Source organism: Alosa pseudoharengus, unplaced genomic scaffold (assembly GCF_046254945.1).
Source record: "Alosa pseudoharengus isolate Yale_2024_CS ecotype anadromous, Long Island Sound unplaced genomic scaffold, YU_APseudo_1.1 YU_APseudo_1.1_scf_8, whole genome shotgun sequence".
Lineage (NCBI taxonomy): Eukaryota > Metazoa > Chordata > Actinopteri > Clupeiformes > Clupeidae > Alosa > Alosa pseudoharengus.
Genome location: NW_027468870.1, coordinates 25,872,630 through 25,894,614, shown reverse-complemented (window position 1 = coordinate 25,894,614; position 21,985 = coordinate 25,872,630). Strand labels below are relative to the sequence as shown.

At 42.0% G+C, this 21,985-nt stretch overlaps 1 protein-coding gene across 2 annotated transcripts in view; it reads right to left on the bottom strand.

Annotated features, from left to right (window-relative positions):
* The window catches only part of klhl13 (kelch-like family member 13), an 82,573-nt gene that overhangs the window by 60,083 nt on the left and 505 nt on the right, over positions 1-21,985 (bottom strand). Inside the window, exon 2 of one of the 2 annotated variants that reach the window (XM_076274081.1) lies at positions 10,667-10,741. The exons of the other annotated variant lie outside the window; for it this stretch is intronic. Coding sequence (XP_076130196.1) covers positions 10,667-10,719 — 53 coding nt within the window. The 5' untranslated portion in view covers positions 10,720-10,741. The remainder of the gene's footprint in view (positions 1-10,666; positions 10,742-21,985) is intronic. 2 annotated transcript variants of the gene reach the window in all.

Here is a 21,985-nt window from a genome sequence, read left to right as displayed (position 1 = left end):
TAATCTACTACTATGCCTTGGTTTAAATTAGTATTTTATCTGGTTGCACCACCTGACAATGCACAATGTCACGTCAGCCTTGTGCACACGCAGTTCTGCCTGAAATAGATGCCCAATAAGTGCCGAAAGGACTTTCCTAAAAGGACTTTGTTATTGCTTTGTACAAACACAAGAAGTGGTTGTCGGCTCTACTTTCCCCATGCATTTCCCATTTACCGTATGAATAACCAAATAATCATTTATGGATGTCGACACTTAAGGACACTATTTTTTGTTGGTGTTTCGTTTTCTTACATTTTATTATCTAACAAACACACACACAACTTTTTAAGTAATTGTGTGATCTAGCAGGCCTGAACATGGTGAAATTGACAGCAGAGGGCGAATAGAAGGACAGCGATTACTGATGGGTTTTAAAGAACAGTTGAGTGCAACACTAAAAAGGGAATTTTAAATCCTGTCTAACACATTCGTCTCTTTGAAAGTGGGTTCTCTCTTCTTGAAGGCTGCGTGTGGCAGAGGATGTGAACAGAGATCACACATTTTTAAGGGTTCGGATTCATACTGCTTATGTCTTCTCTTACAGGAACAATTACTCAGAAAATTCAGTGTGTGTATGTGTGTGTGAGTGGGTGAGTGTGTGTGTAATGTTTTGTAGGTGCCCTCAAGAGCGTAAATGACATCTTAGTTTCAAAGTATCATCACGCTTGCTTCCCTACAAAATAAAGAAACATGACAACAAAAAAAAAAAACCTTACAACCCCCCCCCCTTAAAAAAAAAAAAAGTTGTGCAGCTATGAAAATGCGCTTGTTCAGCTTCAAATCCAACAGTGCATTTTTAGCAGGGCTCAGCGCAAATCCACAATTAATCCGCATTTGTCATTTTCAAAGCATTTCTGCAGGGGAAAAACCCTCATCGTGCTTAAGTACTTAGAGGAGAGGAAACTCAGCTGACGAGAAAGCCAAGAGAGTGAGAGAAATGGAGAGAAGGAGAGAATGAGACAGAGAGAAAGTGCGGATGAGGGTGATGAAGGGAGGGTGGAGTGTTAGAAATGAGATAGAGGAGAGATAAACTGAGTAAGTGTGAAAAATGTAGTCTCAGGAAAGAAATAAGGAATGGTGTGTGAGAGAGAGAAGGAGGGGATTTTTTAAACGAGGGGGAGTGAAAGAGTGTAAATAAAATCCAGAAAGCTTTGGCATAAGAAAAAAAAAAAAAACAGTGAAGGATCAGGGGAAGGCAAAGAGTTGGATGACGTTTTGGATAAAGTGCCCTTTTGGATAAAGCAGGTGTCTTAGAGACCAAAGGATACTGAAAAAGTCTTGATGCCAATTTTTTACTTAAGTTTACCTTATCGCTGTGGTGACACTCGGTAGCCACTTTGGTCTACATTACCTGACATCAGGTACATAGACATAGGATTGTTAGTTTGTGTCCAGAGCATTGTGTGTTAGAGAAGTTTAAATGTTTTTTTTAGGGCTGTCAAAATAACTGATTAATTTTGATTAATTAATTTGAGAAAAAATAACTGATTAAAAAAATTAACGCAGATTAATCGATTCTGTATAAGCTTTGACCGAGCCGTTGTAGTCAGTAACCATTAGACTGTAAAATGAAGGAGAGAGAAGAAAATGTGCTGCCTAGATCATTGATTGGAACATTTACTTTTCAAAAACGGCTTGATGGTGTTCCTCAGCATATTAGGTCATATCATAGATTATTATGGCCATTATTAAAATAATAATAAAAGAGTTTTTGAACTTTAATGTCACTAATGCTGATTATTCAATGATTCATTTAAATTTAAATATTTAAAATACTTTCACAGCAAAAATCATATATGCGATTAATTTAGATTAATTAATCACAGAGTATGTAATTAATTAGATACATTTTTTTAATCGATTGACAGCCCTGTTTTTTTTTTAAATCGATGCTGGTAAGATATTTTAAAACTTTCAAAGGTGGGACCTTACTAAAAACATTACAAACAACCAACAACCAAAAACCCACACACACACACACACACAATTTAATGCAACTTAATTGAAGGGCCTATGTATTGGATTTTTTATGCTTAAAACATTCCAAATTGACAACAGAATGCGAAGAAATACCCATTTTGATGTAATATCAAAAACATCTGTGATCAAGCCAGCTAGCTTCAGACTGTACTAGTCAGCAGTATCGATACAACGCAAGTCAATTAAAAATGACCATTGTGAATGTAGCCTAAATGTGCGTTCACCATTATTTACTCAAATCCTACAAAATTCTACACACAGCTCCTTCAAATTACAATTTCATATTCAATATGAAATAGGATATAGCAGCTTTCCACATTCGTCGAGATGTTCAAAGTTTCAATAGAAAAGACATTTACAAATACAAAGTCAAAGTAAACAACACAAATACATATCAGCCTAAAAAAATCCATCCATTCATTTTCAGACTGACGTCTTCCATCTCCCCAGGCGTATTAAAAATACTAACCTATGTGTCACATGACCTTCTTGAAGCATAGCCTCATAGCCTAACAAGGATATTTCATCACCAAATTAACAACACCTTCAGCTGTGCCGCATTATTCGCCTCACACCAATCCTCAAGCCACAGCTCCTGTTACTTCCAGAGAGCCCGCTAACGACGCAACGTTTACTAACTGCCTGGCAACAATCACCAAGGTCTCAGGATCCAGCGCTAGATCTGGTGTTTCATTTTCACCTTGTCTCCCAAGCTGGCTCCAAATGCCCAGGCAGCCAACAGGGACTTGATTATAGATACACACTGACGTCAGGCCATCAGCCTCATGCCATTGGAATGAAACCCTGTAATAACAAAATAGAATGGAAAAGAACAGAATACAATAGAATGGAATGACAGACCATTTGGAACCAAACAGAACCGTCGTGGTGTGGATTGAGGTCTTTGGTGGATTATGATGGAAATGAATACTGGATATGAGGGGGGACGGGGAGGAACGCAGTACCGCCACCTCAGAGAAATTAATAATAAATATATTCTTTCATACCAACGATATAGCGCGATGATATTGTTAAAATAAATGGGAGGGAGACCTAGAAACACAAGTGGTTATCTGAGTGGGCCATGTCAATAACGGCATCTTTGAAGTGAGGAATAAAAAACTGGTAAAAAAGAACCATATGGCCACCATCCTACACTGAGAATGCTCTGATAAGGAGCATAAGGACAGAGTGGTATTGAGGAAGAATCAATAATGAACATTTTGAGAGCAATACATACTTTTAAGAATAAATCTACGCCTTTTAAATAAGCTATACAGTTATTTCTAGAGGTGGCGGGAGGGCTCTTAACAGAATGCAAATCACAAAACCAACACTGAACCTGCACCTGAGGCAGAGTAATCCACTCAAGGAATTTATTTTAGTGGCTTTGACATTTCCCTCCAGTTCTACATCACTGGCCAGTGGGCATCACATTCCCTCATTTAATTCCTTCATCACCTCTAAATAAGTCTGTAGGCCTATATGAAAATAACATTTGGTGCTACAAATATTAGACAACACACACATAACACAATTACCAAGTACGTAGGTGTTTTTTACGAGCTTTACAACATTATTAATAGTATCCCCTCATGAACACAATGGCATTTATCAGACTGCAGGTGGCTTCAATGTCAGCAGCAGCGGAAGTTGCTCAGTCGAGCAGATGGTTCTCTCCTATAGCCTGCATGCATAAGCAGGGTGGTGGAATGAGCCTGTGCAGTGAAAGTGTGGAAAATGGTATGGAACAAATGTAGGAAATAAACCTGTTTGTGGAGAAGCCAACAACACCTCTTTCAGACACCTTCCCGTTGATATGGTACAGTTAGAAGTGGTAAACTCGTATTAATTAGGGGTGGAAATTGCAACAAACTTCATATTGCAATTTAACTTCACTGCAATTCTTCCTATTTTGCAATACAGCAAGTACCGGTAATGGGATTCAATTCTGTGATAGAGTGATCTGAGTGATTCTGTGATAAATCTCAATTTATCATGTTTCTTATATTGAGTGCCTGAAGCGATCTTGGCCAGGGAAAACACCTCTACTAATCAAGGATTTAAAGACTATGCATTCAGTAGAAAACTCATCTGAGTAGATTTGAACCTAACTCAAGGCCTTGGTATTGTTAGCACAGAAAGCAGGAGAAGAAATTAATGGGAATTGTGCTGATAAGAGAAGAGGATTCTGGCCCCACCGTTCAAATATAGCAGTCAGCATTATTTCAGCACCTTCATCCATGATGGCCCAACACCAACAATCCAAGCAAACTGAACAAGACCAGTCTGATTCTGGATCAGATCTGTCCCTGATCAAGACCGAATCCCTGCTAGATCATGCGTGATCCACTCCCCAAGTCTGTTGCCATCTGGGGCACCTATCTGACAGCGGGCACTGGTGCGTCACCACTGACACCACGTGGCAGGAGGATCAGGCTGGCACCACGTCATCCACACTGCCTGAGCACACGACGGCCAGTTAACCCACTGCCACGACAGCACCATACCAACAGCTCCCACCAATCACCACTCGGCTCCAAAAACAGAAACACATGAGAGCCATCACGATCATGCAGACATTAAAAATAAGCACCAAGACTTGTAGAAAATGCCACAGGTGGTTTTTTAACCAGTGCTTCAAAAGCAGGTTAGCAACAGTGACAGAGAGCTCTGGGGAGCAGGTGGCTTTCTGTTACCGGATGAGAAAGGCACCCGTCTGCTGGGACACGTAATACTCAACACCCTCCGCTCCAGCCAGCCGCAGAGTTGGGTTATGTAAACACGGACGCGACACCTCGGGTCCTCCTGAGCATCAAACGCTTCCAAGCACATAAAAAAAAAAAAAAAAAACTTCATGAGATCAAACAAGTGCTTAAGTGTGTGGGTTTAACATGTGTGTTGGCAGAGAACTGCAAATAAAAAACAAACAAACATGAATAAAATAGAAATACAGAAAGAAGCAAACTAAAAAGTGTGTGCTGGCAGAGGGTGCCCAGTGGGTTGCGGTGGCAGTGGTTGGGGCAGTGATTCACGAGCAGGGTGGAAGGGGGAACGGCATGTGATGTGGGCACGGGAGTGGTGTGACAGGCGCAGGAACAGATGGGCCCTGGTGGAAAACAGCTTAGCGAACACAGGGGAACAATCCCTGCCAGGGGCACTCTCACCCACACCGGCCAGCCTCCTCCACTGTCAGCTGGGCCTCTTTCTGCGCCCCAACTGTCCACTTCAATGTGATGAGTGTGTGTGTGTGTGTGTGTGTGTGTGTGTGTGTGTGTGTGTGTGTGTGTGTGTGTGTGTGTACACACTTGCCTGTCTATCTTACACTGTGAGCCCTGAGGGTGTGTCTGTTTTAGTGGATGCTTTTAGGCTTCTGTACTTTTAGACCCTCTCTGTATGCTGCAGCGGTTTCCTATAAATGAAACAAATGCAATCAAATTGTCTGCAGACTCTGGGTGAGTCACTGCTCTCATCTGGTAAAATCTGATCAATAAAAACAGCGAAGTTCCCCTAAATCAATTTGTTCTATGATCAGTGAATACAGTCACATCTCAGCCCTATATCATAACAGGGACTCAGGGCTATTAGAATGCAGCAGGTAGTGTGTGCTGATGTGACTTCTATTTGTGCTCCAGAGAGGTGAAAGAAGGTTCAAGCTTAGTGGTTCAAACATCACTGGGAGACCAAACAAAACACTGGTGGATCCCGTTACAACCATTATGTAATACAACACGTTGCTTCTTGGAGAGGTTACAGGCTATTTCCATCGGCGCACATGCCATTCAAATCAATGTCAGAGCCTGGTTGGGCACCATGGGAAGGTTCTGCCCTCACATTCCATGCAGAAGTCAATTTAACTGACTAGGATCTGTCTCTCACACATGTTCACATGCACTCTTTCTTTCTCTTTGTCTCTCTCTCTCTCTCTCTCGCTCACACACATACACACACAGTCTCTCTGACTGTCACACACTTTCTCCCACACATGCCTCAGTGCACAGCGGTCTGGCAGTGCACTCTCTCGGCAACGAAAGCCATTGCCTAGCAACCCTTCACAAGCAGCCCTGTGAGAAGATGGCTAACTGCGAGGCAGTCACGTATGCGCGCGCACCCGCACACGCACACACACACACACACACACACACACACACACACACACAGATCAGAGGTGGCATGCAGCAGAGCCATGTTTTACAGGCTGTCAGAATCTACAAGCTTTTCTGCACATGCTGTAACCCTGCAGAAGAGGAAGGAAGGAAGGGAGGGAGTCAGAGTTCTGGACACAGAGACTTACTATCATCTTCTCAAGAGACACACAGATACACAAATTGCAGTTTAATTGCAGTTGCTTAATAACACGATGATCAAGGTGAGAAGTAAACATTGCATAAATTAGTTCAGCATTTTAGACTGTTTAAATGGTGCCCAGCTATTTAGAGGAGTAATGGAAATGACACATGGCAAGTTTTGACTGTTCCGAAATGCCTTGACATGTGTGATTTGTCTGTTCTGAAATGCCTCCACATGTGTGATTTGACTGTTCTGAAATGCCTCCACATGTGAGGAGTATAGATGCTAAATGTTGTATCGGAACGTCACCTATTTCCGCCCATGCCCTATTTCTGTGTATACGTGTCATTTAATATTCATTTCTATACAAACTTAGACAGCGGATTCCTAAAGAAACGCAAGCACCCACCCCATAAGTGTATCTAAATTAGCTATGTACCAAAAAAGAAATTTTACCGTGACTCGAAGAGCTGTAAACAGTGTTGTAAGGGTGTAAAAATCTGTTTGGGCCTCCAGTGGAATTTGGATTTCGTGATGAGAATTCTCGGCCTAACCGTTGATGAGCCGTGTGAGTGGGCGGAAATAGGACAACCACCAGCCCAGCACCAAACTCCGAGCAAAATCGGATTTTAAGGTGGTAAATGCTCCCGTTAAGAACCAAACCAAATTCTGTTCAAATCATGACACCTATGACTACTGATAAAGGTACAGTTTATTTATCAAATGTTGTTTTAGAATTTTTGAACGAAAGGGGCAGTAATTGGTGCTTTTATGATACCATGCTAAAATACCCACGATGTGTGTGTGTGTGTGTGTGTCTGTGTGTGTGTGTGTGTGTGGAGACATTGTGAACCCTGAACAGCTGAACCAATGGCATAGAGAAAAAAAGCTCAGCAGAGTGAGAGGAGGGCTGTGTTTAACATAACACACAGGGGAAAGCAGGAGCCAGCAGAAACAGGAGAAAAAGCAGTCATTCAAAATATCAGCTAAATTCAGTATTCTCAGAACACTCCACTCTGCCTCTCATTCCACACACACACACACACACACACACACACACACACACACACACACACACACACACACACACACACACACACACACACACACACACACACACACACACACACACACACACACACACACACACACACAAACACCCAAGTGCAATGGCAGCTTCCAGGCTGAGCAGTGTAATTTACAAACCGCGTGGAGGACCCCAACAGCCTTGAAGCCTAGCACCACACTCAAGGCTTCAGCACAGGCCCTAATCACTGAGAGCCCAGGTAGGCAATCTTCAAAAAAAAAAAAAAACTGTAAGAGGGGAGAAGACTGACGAGCCGCTTAAGGGAAGTGCACTAGAGGAAAGCAGGAAGAGGGAGAGAGAGAAAGAGAGAAGGAAAGAGGGGAGGAAAGATGGCAAGAAAGAAAGCAAGAATGTGAAAAAGTGAAAGTGAGGGGAAGAAAGAGCTAAAAAGAAAGGAGCGGAAGAAAAAGTGAGAAGACTAGAACAATAACAAGGCTGTACAAGGATAGAATGAATTGCATTGAGATGGCAGGACAATTGCGACCTGGGAGTCGGCATCAATTATGCCTGCTGAAAGTCCATTAGCTGAGAACCTGACCTGACCTGGGCCAGACGGAACACCGACAGCATTCAAAGAGTCGCCACATGGGCCACTCAATCCACTCAATTTTACCTCACATCTGGGACATTCGGCTGAGACTAACAGACCGCTCCATTAGAGCCGAAACGTGAACAGAATGCCATTAGATGTCAGACAGAGACATATTCACACGTATTTCATCAGCTGATTAGTGCGACATCAGGATATGCTTCCAGGACCACTCACTCACTCACTCCTAATGTGAAAGTGAAGCATGGCAGGCTGCTCTTCAGAAGCATGTGAAATATTGATGGGAAAGTAATGAACCCATTGTCTGCTGATGCAACAGGTGGTAAAAACATAAAAGCAAGGCTTATTAAAGTTAGCTGCTTTTATTCAGAACAAATACAAACTGCCTCAGGGTTCAAAAGTAACTTTCTGGTCCATCTCCCAATGGCTGGTAAACTGACAAAAATGTAAGAGGCATATTATTTTTCAACCTGCCATGAAGGCAGGCCAATGATTTGCAGCAAGGCAAACTGCAACTACCTAGAACTAGCCATTTGTAGCAAAGCATTGTAAAACCAGGGGTCATGGCCCCTAAGACAGCTTACAACAGGACCAATGTCGCAACACTTGTCAAACTGCTTGTTGTTGCCTGATACAAGCAAGCTGGTTATTGGTTGGCCAACAAAGTTAACCAACAAGCTCACTAGGCAGTAGTCTGTGAAATAGAGATGCACCGATTGATCGGCTGGTGACCGGAATTGGTCGATTTTCACGTGACCGGCCATGACCGGCGACCACATGCCGATTTTATGCCGGTCAAATGCACTCGTGGGCCGCACTTGAAACAGCATCACCCATCAGAGTTTGCAAAGTTTGAAGGAGCTAGCAAAAGCCAGCACTCAGAGCTGGATGTACAAAGAAAGCGCTAATACCGAGTTTTTCTGTGCAGAAAGTGAACGCTGTGCTTTGCTTGAAGCGGTCACTTCAGGCTACGTAACCAGCGCTCATCACCGCCCATCCCTGCCGCTAATTGCGTGCCCACAGCTGAACCACAAGCACAGCTGAGCGGAGTTAACCGATTGAGTCATTAAAAAGAATCAAAGTTTAGCGATTACAGGCTACATGATGAGATAAGATGTCAATAAGCAGCGACATACAGAGTAGACCTAGTAGTTCTACTCCACTTAAAAAATACTCAAACTATTTACTGCACGTAGACTATAGGGCTATGCCTTTATACCCTAGTCTAGCAGATTGGGAAGTGGATGTTGTTGTAAATGTGAACATAAGATAACCAATTAGACAGGGAAAAAAAAGTTAAAGTTGCTTTTGACATAGTAGCCTACAGTAAAGAAAACTGGTGCTCGGAATATCCTACTAAGTTCTATGTATTTAACCGGAATTAAATGGATTAACGTTTTTCACCGCAAAACAGACGCGCACTGTTTTCATACATATAATATATTGCGGAGCACCTAATCGATCGCTATTAGCACTTCTCCCCTGTGTTAGCGTGATACTCCCACTTTTCCCTCACCCTCCCATAAATGCATCAATGCATATAAAAAAATGTTCCATGGCAGCATGTTCAAATGTATCATGACATTTTTAGTTGGATATTGGATGTGAGAAGAAAAAAAATGGGTGTTCCATAACACAGTGCATTTAGTAGTGTGTGAAATGAATGTCCCACACTGGGAAGCATTATAGTTTGATACTGCAGCTGAAGTTAGACTTGAAGAAGAAACTGTCACCTGATCCATTTTTGTTAACAGCCATTCCATTATTGATAAGTTCATTACATTTCCATGTTAACATGTTCTATTAAAGAAAAGATGGAAAATAACTCTTTGTGTATGCTGTAAAGTGGTCAGAAGAAATGAAATCGGAATCGGCAGATCAAATTCTATGAAAAATCGGAAATCGGTATCGCCCCAGAAAATTGCAATCGGTGCATCTCTACTGTGAAATTGTGTTTATTTTTATGAAATTGTACAACATCTGTAAAAAGGTGTATGCTTACTGATACTGGACACATTTTATGTGACCAAAAGCCTGAGATGATGCCATGCCATGTCTTTTGAAACAGCATTAGACGGCTTGCAATGAATTCCCTCTATTGCAACAGTTTTGTCTTGTAGTGATTCTTTGGTGTGATTTGGTCTGAATCATCATCGCTTGCATCAACCTATAGCGACTGTGGACAGCAAGGGTCATTCAAGATTGCAAAACTTAGACATCAACTTTATGTGTTAGAGTGATGGAAGTTTGTATTGATGTAGGCTTATTTCAGCAACCCACCAATGGGAACTGACCTCACTTAATTTATACTTTTATCTGGTGAGTGGTGGGTGCAAATTCTGGACCCTGAGCTCCCCCACGGCATCTCTACCTATTGTAGATGCTGGTGCGTACTGCACAGAGACTAAAATGACAAAGTATCCTTTTGCAGGAGAGTACAAGGAATGAGTAATTGCCACTGATCTGTGCTGGAAGCTTTTGTAAACAGATCGATGGTGCGCCGAAAGGAAAGGGGGTGTGTTTGAAGTTCTTTACGAGTAATAATAACCGTGGGATTTTTTTTTTTTTTTTTTGGGGGGGGGGGGGTTGTGGGGGACGGGGACACCTGTTCATGGACAGTCGCGGATGTCCAGCTGTGGGGGGAGTGCCTGAGGAGATATGATGGACGTGAGGAAGCAGAGGGAATCTGTGAAGGAGACACACGCATTGGACAGTACCTGTCATGAAGTCCGATGGACATCGTATCCCCTCGATGTACAGGGTGGTCCATGCCCTCGCCAAAGCCCACGCCACTGAAAGAGATCAGGAGCAGGTCAGTGATCAGGGATCTTGGGTCATGTCGTAATATAGTTAGTAATGTGAAATAATACATGGATGCACCAAAGATCATAAAACCTGACAGTAAATGACAAAAACATTGTTTTTAAATTAATAAAGGTATGTTTAAAAAAGTGTGTGCGCTATACAACTAGCATGTTTTTTTTTTTTTGGAAAACAGTTTGATTTAATTCAATCGTTTCAATTATTTAATTAAGTCAGTATTACTGTACTCCAGTGATATTTTGTTCACAAAATCACAAAACCAGATTTGCACTGGTACCATCAATCAGAAAGGTATTGTCAAGGCCCCTGCCCTGCAAATGAAGCCCTGGACCAAAAGCCTAACATCTGTCGTCACAACTGAGAAATCCAGTGGCAAAACGCTGCACAATCCCCTACTTTCATAACACAGGCTGTGATATTTGTGACGTAATTTCTGACCTCTGTTTGTGTTTCCCTACATCTGATCCCAACACTCTTACAGTGGTACAACACAGACAGAGGAACCAAACAAATCACCATGGACAGAAGAAAACACCCACAACACATGTAATCATTTGCAGCGTCTCTCTTTTCTGCCTGATCCTGCCAAAGTGTACTTCTTTGTCTCTGAATCAGTGAATGATTCTCTTACATCATCCAGTATTTCTCTTCTCCTTCTTTTTTACCTTTCCCAAGGTTCCTCTCTTCCTTTGTTTCTCTTTCCACTGTGCATCACTGCTCATTCAGATGAGACGAGTGCTGGAACTAACTTCGGAGGGACTCAGTCCTGTCTCCCTCTCTATCCCTGCTGTATGTCTCACTAATCTTCCTGTCTGTCTGTCTGCCTGCTAGTCTGTCTCTCCTGCTCTCCTGTGCATCACTGCTGCTAAATAAGGAAGTTTTCTGCCTCTCTAACCCCCGCTACTTTCACTCCTTGTGAGAGAGCAGCATGACGTCAGGCATACAGAACACTGTCTCTCTCTCTCTCACTCACACACACACACACATACACGTGTGTGTGTGTGCATGTGTGACCACGGACACATGTATGCACACATTAGCTCCTATCTACTCTATTCATGTGCTGGATCCTCGCTCTCCCTCTGCATGTAGGCTATTTGTGGAACGAGAGCATATGGCCTTTCTATTAATATTTCAGACTCATATTTTGGGGCGTTGTCTGCCATCTGGCTGGACAGCCCCAGCACCCAACAGTTACGAGTGTTAGCGCTCAGAGAGACAAAATCAGCTGGGATGATAACAGCATCAGGAGAGAGAGAGAGAGAGAGAGAGAGAGAGAGAGAGAGAGAGAGAGAGAGATGGGTTAGGGAAAACACAGGAATCCTCTGGAGGGCAGCGAGAAGGAGCCGCACTGAGGATGAAGAGGAAATGGAGTACAAACTGACATTGCAGACCCCACAACTAGTCAGAACACAGACATCATGGCTCATGGATGAGGTCATCATGAGCAGACAGCATGAGCCATGAGATCATCCACTGGGGACAAGATAGGGCAAGATCTATGAGGGCAGCATTTCCTCCTCACATGCTGAGCTCACATGCTGCTGTGGGTGCTGGACGGTCAAACCCCTTGGGGATTTCCCATCCCACGCTCCTCACCATGTCATAAGAGACAGACCCCATGGTCCACTCCCTTAGGCAGGCCAATCTGCCCAATATTAACAGCAGAAACATGATCATCTTCAATCATCTAAGTGGGAGTTGACCCAATTCTCTATAGAAGAATCATATTCCTTCATTTGCTACTTTTTAGACTTTGTAATAGCCTTCCAACATTTCCTTACCAATATGCATATGTAATAGCCTTCCAACATTTCCTTACCAATATGCATAGACATGGCAACCTGGCACCCTGCATAACACATTAGGCCTACACAAACATACAAACAATGTTAACAAGTACAAGACCCTTCAATGTTGATTGTGACATAACACAAGGCCACCACATCATAACATTAGTGCTTAATACAAGCATCAGTGTTTTTGTCATGTTTGCCTAATGGAAGCAATTTTGAACTTTTTAAATCACTGCAACTTCTTCAAAGACATTATACATAACAAAAAATCATAATAATATTGTATTGTGTGTGAACTGCGTATAACCTAAACATTTCTAAAATGAAATCAGTTACATTTTGTCAGTTTTAATTTAAATACGTCTAAGGTCCACAATGGCTTATGTCTGATCTTTAAAAACTGAACTCCAGTGTTTACTTGGAGCAAGATTTGTCATGCAATGCTTAGGCCCAACATCGCCATTTTTTTTAGCAAAGTGCTCATTTTCAATTCAATGCAATCGTCTGAGGTTATAGTCTTCAGATATGTCTAAATCAACTAATCTTACACCAAGCTTTTTGACAAAAGATGAAGCGGCAAAGCTGCTTTACCCAGAACTCATATTTAGGGATTAAAACACACACACACACACACACACACAGAGTAATATTCTTTCTGCTCCTCTGAATCTTACATCTTGACAGTGATTCTGTTGTGATGGTACAGTACAGGCCATTTCTGCCGCAGTGGAGTCGACATAAAGGCTAAAGATGGCGGGCAGTATGCTTAAACAAGGCATCGTCATGGCAAGAACCCACAAACACTTGCCATCATTTTATGCACACTATCAGACAACAGGAAGATCGAACCTGGTTTATCAGTATCAGTTACACCAGTATTAGGAAAAATATAAAAATGAAATGAAATGAAATGAAATGGAAACATCATGTTAAAACAGATTAAAGTATGGTCGAGAGATAGAGAAGGTACAGAGAGAAAACCAGAATGTAGACCAGTCCAGTAATCATTCATTGAGAGGTGAAACAGGGCAAGCTGAACAATTTCACAACAAGACCAGGAGCAACAGAAAAATAAAGGAAAAAAGTGTCAGACCTGGTTGGGTCAATATGGATTCGGGTCAGCTGGCACAGTAGAGACAGAGACCAGACCGAGGTTGATTATTAATGGGACAGAGCAGAGCTGCTCCACCGTGCATTAGGAGTCGCTCTTACAGTGGGGCCAGATGGGGTGCCCAGCATAAAATTCCCCCTTAACCCAGAACAGTGGGATTGCAGTTTACCGCTCAATCATCTCAAAAGGTCAGAGGACATGGGGCAACCACCAGCCACTTCCCAAAATACAGGGCTGCAGTTCAGCAACAAGTAAAAAAAGGATTTAGCCTACTCATTAGCAATTCAAATAAATCAACAACAAAGTGAATCCCTAACCAACTACCACATTCCACTCATTTGAGACAGCACAGGCTTCAAAATTACAGCAATTGATGCCATTGTACTTGGCGCTGAATTATCAGTTACAAAATATTTCTGCTCTCCCTTTCCAGTGTTTTGACTGAGATTTAGCCTAGCCTAATCCCACAATGAACGGAGATAATAGGGTGTTACCTTACTTGCGACCTGTTATCAGGGTGTGTCATACCAATTACGATTTACACCAGATTGATGAGTTGGCTTTGACAGTTGAGTGATCCTGCATTGTGCTACACTCGACAAGATCGCCTTATTCTGAGACTGCACATTCTACAACAAGGCCTATTACAGGAACTAAATACAAACTAGCTTAACCTTCCAAGCACAGCATGCGAGACAGAAATAGTCAGCATAAGAAGCCAACATTAGTTTAAAAACATTTTTAAGAGGGTGACTAGAGCTACATTTGCCCTGTGATAATTAGGGTTGGGTATCGTTTGAATTTGAACGATTCCGATTTCTTATTTAGATTCCGGTTCCTAGCGATTCTCGATTCCGATTTTTTTAAGAGGCTGGGTCAAAAAAAGTTTAGGATATTTTAAATGAGCTAGCTAACCAACGGTCTTTCTCAGGGTATCTGCACATTTTCCAAGTGCAAATTTAAAGACTTTTAAGACCTTTTCAAGACATCTAAATAAAACTTAAGACTATACCACGGCAAAAATATATATATGACTGTTTATGCAATAGTTTTTTTTCCTACTAATTTTAACCCCCACCCCATTTTGGATGTCTACAGAAGTTACCAAATATATTTTGGCGAAAGAAAAATAATTGTGTGTGAATTACCTTCAAAGATATAAATGCCCAATTTTAGGGTCTGGGCTGCTTTTTTTTTTAAGCTGGCTGTACATATTTGGTTTTACTTACTGCTGAGGTTTTTCAGTTTTTCACCTGTGTCTGTAGTAGCCTAGGCTACTTGCCACAGACATGTGCACTGGACTGGATTCCCTTCAATATTTTTTTCAAAGTAAGACTAAGCTACATATTTTAATAAGCCTACTTTATATAATTTACTATGTGCATCTATTGTCCAATATGCAGCACAGCAAATTAAAGTTAATCCACTACTTTACATTTTGCATACCAGTTGTATCTAAACCAACCAAAGCTTGACTGAAACATTGTAAAACCATTGACTTGTTTTAAATTAATTAAGAGACAGGTCCTCCTCGCATGATCCTGCTGAAAACCGCTGGTTTCATCTCAAGCACGCACGTATTATGATGAACACACGTTTTTTTTTATGTAGCCAGTCGCCGACATTCAAAAAATATGCGGTTATAGTTCACAACTTTTGCGAAGTAGGCCTAGCCTACTGGGAAACGCTGGCAAGCAAGCTGCTGGCAGATATTACAGGTAGGCTATTATAACTTAGACAGATATTTTCTTCCCTAGGCTAGGCCAGCAACACACGCTGGAAAGATGCAAACAGATCAACTTAACATATACAGTATTTCCTCCTGATTGCGAAGCACTGCACATAATTTGACCAGCAGTCTTCGCGTCCATAGTTTGTGAAACGATGCTGCGTCCGAGCAACGATTTTAGATGCCAAGCGCAACTCCAAAAAGGAGAACAAATGAGCGTCCGGGTTGAGGCTGCGCCGGACGCCGGACAGGGCTTTTAAAATCCATATGTCCGGCCTAAATTCGAACGTATGGCCAACCAACCTATCGCTCTTTCTTTCTCTTGCTCATTCTACCGTAGGCTTCCTCATTCCACGTAGGCTACCTGTATATCTCTCTGGCCTCAGCTACACCACGAAAACGTCAGGCATATTATTTTGTACATAGGCCTACTGTATTATTACTGTGTTCACTCCTTTAACCACACCCGTGAAAAACATCTTCACTCTGCAACCACTACACTTCCTCCCGTAGCCTAATAGCCTAGTCACTTTTACATTTGCGTTTTAAATACACGAAAATAGATTGAGACATCACTCGCTGCTTTCTTGCACTCGCTGGCAGTCCCATACGCACATTTAATACCTCTCTTTCGAAAATTCAGTTGTATTTAAGACTATTTACGGATCCGCGGGAACCCTGCTTTCTGAATGAAATAGTCTGACCTTCTCCATGAATTTTAATTCTATGAACCATGCGCTTCTTCGTTGGTGTTCAGCCGTTTCTTTTTCTGTTCGGCGGACTGGGAATCGAAACTAGGAATCGAAATTTAAATTTTTGAACGATTCCGGGAAAATCGCAAAGATAGTCCCGGTTCCAACCAATACTCGATATTCAATACCCAAGCCTAGTGATAATGTTCACCCCAGACACCAGGGTCTTTGCTGGCGAGTAAACTGAGCCGCAGCCCTTTCTTGCAGTGATATTTGGCTGCTGCTGGCGAGGAAGACAGCTGAGGGAATTTGCAGTGGAGCCTGTTCCCTGGTAAGAAATGACAGAAAAAGAAAGGCAGGGCTGAGTTTCGAGCCTGTGCTCAAATGTAGAGAGGGCCCGTGAGTTATTGGCGCTTTGACATTTTTAGGATGTTCCTGAAAGACAGACCTACTGCAAGACAGCTCCAGGGGAAACTGACACCGCAGGTCATGTCTGCGTAAGTGCCGGCAGTGTCACAACTAAGAGAGAGTCACAGACGTCGAGATGAGGAATGAAGAAATAAGAGCAAGCATGTCGTTTCTTAAAAGCATGTGGAAATAATTAAGACTTGCTTGATACTCTAATGTTTCAACACCTGTCTAGTAGGAAAGAGCTCACTACAAACCAGTTCCACTGTCATCACACATGGGTTTAGGAGTAGGCCTAAAGAAAACAAGCAAAGCAAACAAAAGACCAGATGAAATGAGAAAATGCAGAATCCAGAATGCCTGAGTCCTGACGCCACAAAGTGGACCATTCACCAACAGTGGAACAGTTTAAAAAAAGCTGCCGTACCCTTCCCCACCATCTTCTTAGTCATTAACTTCCATGCCTCTGGTCTGGGAAAAAGCACAAGCACAGTAAGTAAAAGTAAAAAGAGTAAAAGGATGCCCATTCAAAATATTGTTCGGCCCCTTCACAGCCATGTAATCCTGCTTCTGTTTTTTTTTTTTTATCTTGCAATGGATCCCACACACTCAGAGGATGCCAGTTTTAAAGTGGTCTGCTGGTGTAGGACGGATTTCCGATAACTTTGATTAAATACCAGGACGCCAACACTCTTGAATTGACCATATAGGCTACTGTGTTTGGAATGTACTCGGAAGCAACAGGTCATGCTCGTCTAAGATGACTGAACACCAGCATAAGTTGTAACCATGACCAATTGATTTTGAACGAAAATGCATGCATGGCTGGTCAAGGTCCTTCAAAGCTGTTCTTCTAATATGCTGGCATAAAACCAACACTGCTGAGCTTAGCCCAGCAACAGGCCAGCTTTGCTGACCACGAACCTGCTTAGACCAGCAGGTGGTCTGTTTTCTAGCAGGATGGTATGGGGAGTCAGTCACAGCCAGGGCAGGCGAACTCTATCAGACATAAATGATCCATTTGGCAGAGCGAACTTGATCCCTTTGTTCTCATCAGCCTTTCCTTTTTTTTTTATTGCTCTTAGTCTTTGCATTTATTCATTAGGCCTGCCACTCTTATCTACAGTTGGACGGCAAAATGTTCTCTGCATACATTAAACTTGATGTGACTCAAAATCAATATTTCTGGAAAGTCAATGTTGGTATCAGTGCAGCGGAATGTTTAGAAGGTTATGGCTAAAATTCAAACTACACTTTAAAGGACAGAGACATTCTCTGCTCCGAATGTCAAACTTCTAGGCAAATCAGAAATAAGGAAATTAGAACAGTGACTATCATGTGATTTACTTCATTTTAAAAAATTGGGAAAGATTGAAAGTTAGAGTGAACATTACAGTGCGTTAATGCAAATTTAAGTGAACATAACACAATATTTTTGTCACTTTACACCTTGCCACATGAAGACAGGACAGGATTGCTCCAGGAGCTCTGAGTTTAGCCATGCTCCCTCGGCCTGGAGTTTATACCAGAGTGAGAGACAGATCGCCTCCTCTTCCCAATCTGCCCCCCAGAACCCTCATGTCACACACTGACATCTCCATCTGTTGCTATGATGACAACACAATTCAAATAATTATCTTCATAGCATTTATGTAAATAAATGCTGGGCCACTCGACGATGATGAACCTGGCATCATTGAGAATCCTTTGAGAAAAATTCACTGAAATGTTCCTTGGCATTGGATAGGCTAACAAGTTAAGGATCCAGACATCAAAGTAGGTAGAGCAAAACAAACATGAAGGAGGAAGAGAAAGGAGACAAAGCATGTCCTCGCTTGATCTGGCAGAAGACTGAAGGAGGGAGGAGAGGAGGGAGGAGACCCTCTTGACATAACATGCTGTAAAAAGCTCCAGGTCGGCACTCTAGGGGGGACCACTCCAGAGACCCGCAATCCCACCTCACAGCGGTGACTCATCACAGTGATGGGCAAGCGCTTGAACGTGACACTCTGAGGCCTGAAACATAACACACAGTTTCACAAACACTCTCTGACTGGCCCCCCCTCACACACACACACACACAGGCACAAACATGGTAAATCTTTCAGCTGAAAGCCTTTTAAGACCCTGCTTGCTGGAACAGAAAGGGGTTTGGGATAGAACTATATGGACCTCGCTTATGGCCTCTTAGCCCATCTCCCATCACACACATACACAATACACACACACACACACACACTGTCCTCGTTGTTGTACCATCTCATCAGAGGGCTTAAAAGAACCGAGTGAGCTGTGGTGATCTTCGGCGTTGCTGCTGGCTTGCGTCCACTGCCAGAGAGCTGTCACTCCACTAATCCAGCCTGCCCTCACTGGCCCAGAATCCTGACACCTGTTGAACTCCACCTGAATTGACGGAGTGCAATGCCATTTCTTCAAACCAGTAATGGTCTTAAGTGTTAACGGTTCACTTAATGTCTCAATTGAGGGTTTAAGAAACGGACACATTTCTGCATCAGTGTGTGTTTCCTGAGCCTTCCCACATATAATCCTTCGAGAGAGCCTAGGCGTAAGATTTTGATGCTAATACACAGAGACAGTTCATAAAAAATAAAGAAAGACCCAGCTAAAAAAATCAATGATGGCAAACAATGAAAAACAGATTACACAGTACTGTGGATCCAGGGAGCATTATTTTATGCATCTTCAACACACCACCACTGACATCTCGTTTTTAATACAGACACACTTCTTATTTCTTACCACTATTTTTTGCTAGCAGTGAATCAGTGTCCTCACAGACCACACCAAATCCATTATGCTGACATCACTTTACATCTTTTCTTGTGTGTTTCCTTTTGAAAAACACTGTGTACACACACAAAGAAAATTTGTCATGTCACAAAAACATAATTTCAGAGGCTCTTAGTGCAAAATAGCCAGACCAGATTCGGTCGCAAGATAAACAGCCTTTCCAGATGCATGACTGGAGATATGTTCTGACGCTTATGAAACAAAGGCTGTTGCATTTTCAGGCCTTCATCTTTTGCAGCATGGCCACTGTTCATCGGAATGGGTTGCTTAACAAATGGCATGGTGCACTGCCATCCAACCTGGCTGAGAAGTGAAACCAGGAGAGTGAAAAAATAAAAATGACTTTCTCTGTAGACAGCAAATCACTCTGCTCTCCAAAATGGTACATTTTTAAAATAGGCTAATTGTTACACAAAACCTGTGCTTATGACACATTTAGGCCAACTGCAAAATAAGGCAAAAGGCATCACTGAATACTAACCACTTGAACACCCTAATTTATTTCTAAACAGCATTTGCCTGCATCCACTGATTTTGAAGTTGAGAGAAAACAAAGTTTCTTGGCACAATTTGTGTAATTTCCAAACTATCTATGCACAGAGGTGGCTGACATCACTCTGTAGTGTACCAATATTACAGAGTGAAGTGTCTTGCCATGCAAAGAAAAACTGGAATCCAATACTGATGCCATGGCCTCTGAATTACAGTTACGCCTATCAATTGGTAGTGTGCAGAACAGTGAAGAGAAGCCGGCACTTGAGGGAAAGCCTCTTTCACTCTCTGACAATACTGGAGGACGGCCAAAAGACATTTACCTGCAACTCACAAAGCTGGGCTTATGAGAAGCAGCTTTTCAGTGTGCCATACGTGTCGTAGCCTTGTAGCCTACTAGTAGTCCTCCATTTAGCCATAGGTGAAAGAAACTTGTCTTGTTGTGTTACCAGGTCACAACACACTACACCCCTTTCAAACAGTCACTGACACTGAGGAACTGAAAGGATCTAGTGAGTATTGATACAGGTTGAACAATGTTGGGAAAATATCTAGGCCTAATTGCGATTTTGCTGACAATTTTTGACTGATATTGCAATTGTGACTTGATTTGCGACATCTCAAATCTAGCTTCAGTTCAAGATTACCTATATACATTTAAAACATGAAGCATTACCAGATAACATAGATAACATGAAATATGAACTGCTCTATCTACTAATCCAAGGATGGAATCCTCTGACTGATGAGTATGATTGTGTCACACAAGGGTGCAGCCTTTGCAATTTGCTAACTGCTAGTTCACATTGTGATTTCGATTCGATTTGGATTCATCTTTCGGCCCTTACTGATAGCTTACCCCTGTAAATTATGCTAAACCTACATGTTCAGCAGATCTCTGATTAACATTTCAGTCATAAAAAAAAGTCATTTTGACGCTTTACAAACAAGTCAAGATCTTAGCACACAGGTTTTAACACACACACCCTTTTTACAGCCGCTGCTGCCCGGACTGACTGGACTGAGCATACGAGCAAAAGCTCATTAAATGGGTACACCAATGCAATCTGCTTTAGGAAACCATGGCATGCAACAGTATCCACAATAGCACACTATTTTTATCACGTTTTTAAGACCCCAAAAATGGAGCAATGGATGGTATAGGCACATGACATTATCTTTTCTCAAAATAGAGAATAAAGACAATGGAGAAATGTTTCAATAAGGACAAGAAGCTAGATATTTCGAAGTTACAAAACAATGCACATGATAAACATGGATGGTTGACCTCAGTCAGAACAACTGTTCCAGACACTAAAAACAGCTTGAAGCCATCAGTAAATTACTAAAACAAAAGAGCTTTTGCTAGCAGCCTCGTGATCGTGTGGAATCCGCTGTGCTTAAAAAAGGATGTGCTTGTGGGGAAATGGCTTTTGTAATTTCAACTTAATTGACCCAGCACTGAATGTAACACAACTACTTCTTGTATGAAGAGCCATTTTGTTATCTATTATGGACTCATAGAGCAATTCTACAAGATATGCTATAGTGTAAGACTTCACTCCAGGGAAACCACAGTCTGGACAAACATGAACATATTAACAACTTCTACAAGTATTTCACATTATACTCAGCTACAGACCACGTATGGTGGATCAGCCAAACAACCTGCATTACATTTCAGACACTAGTCAGTCCCCTGAAACCCAATGAAAACACAAAACGTTACCTCAAAGAAATAGCTGTGTTAGGCGATATACAAGTCTCATAAGTACAAGTGTAAGTTTCTGTCAGTAATATCAGGACTTGTTATAGGCCTGGCAGTTTTATAGTTTGCAACTTTGTTGGATAATGGGAGCGAGAGCCAGATGATAATATTGCTTAATGGACCGATTCATAACATTCAGCAATATCATAGACATCCATTAAAGATTATTACAGCTTCCTAAACCAATCTTAGATCATAATGGGAAGTGCAGACACTTGCCAGAGAACTCGAATAGTCTACATGTCAAACTAGTACGTTACAGAATCTGATGCTTGTGTAGAAGAACAGTAATGCCAACCTAGCTTGGGTGCTAATTACATTTATTTGAATGAGAACCGCAATTCAGACACATTATTAACCTGTTGTAAAGCTAAAGCATTTTATTTATACATAGACACACAGGGGT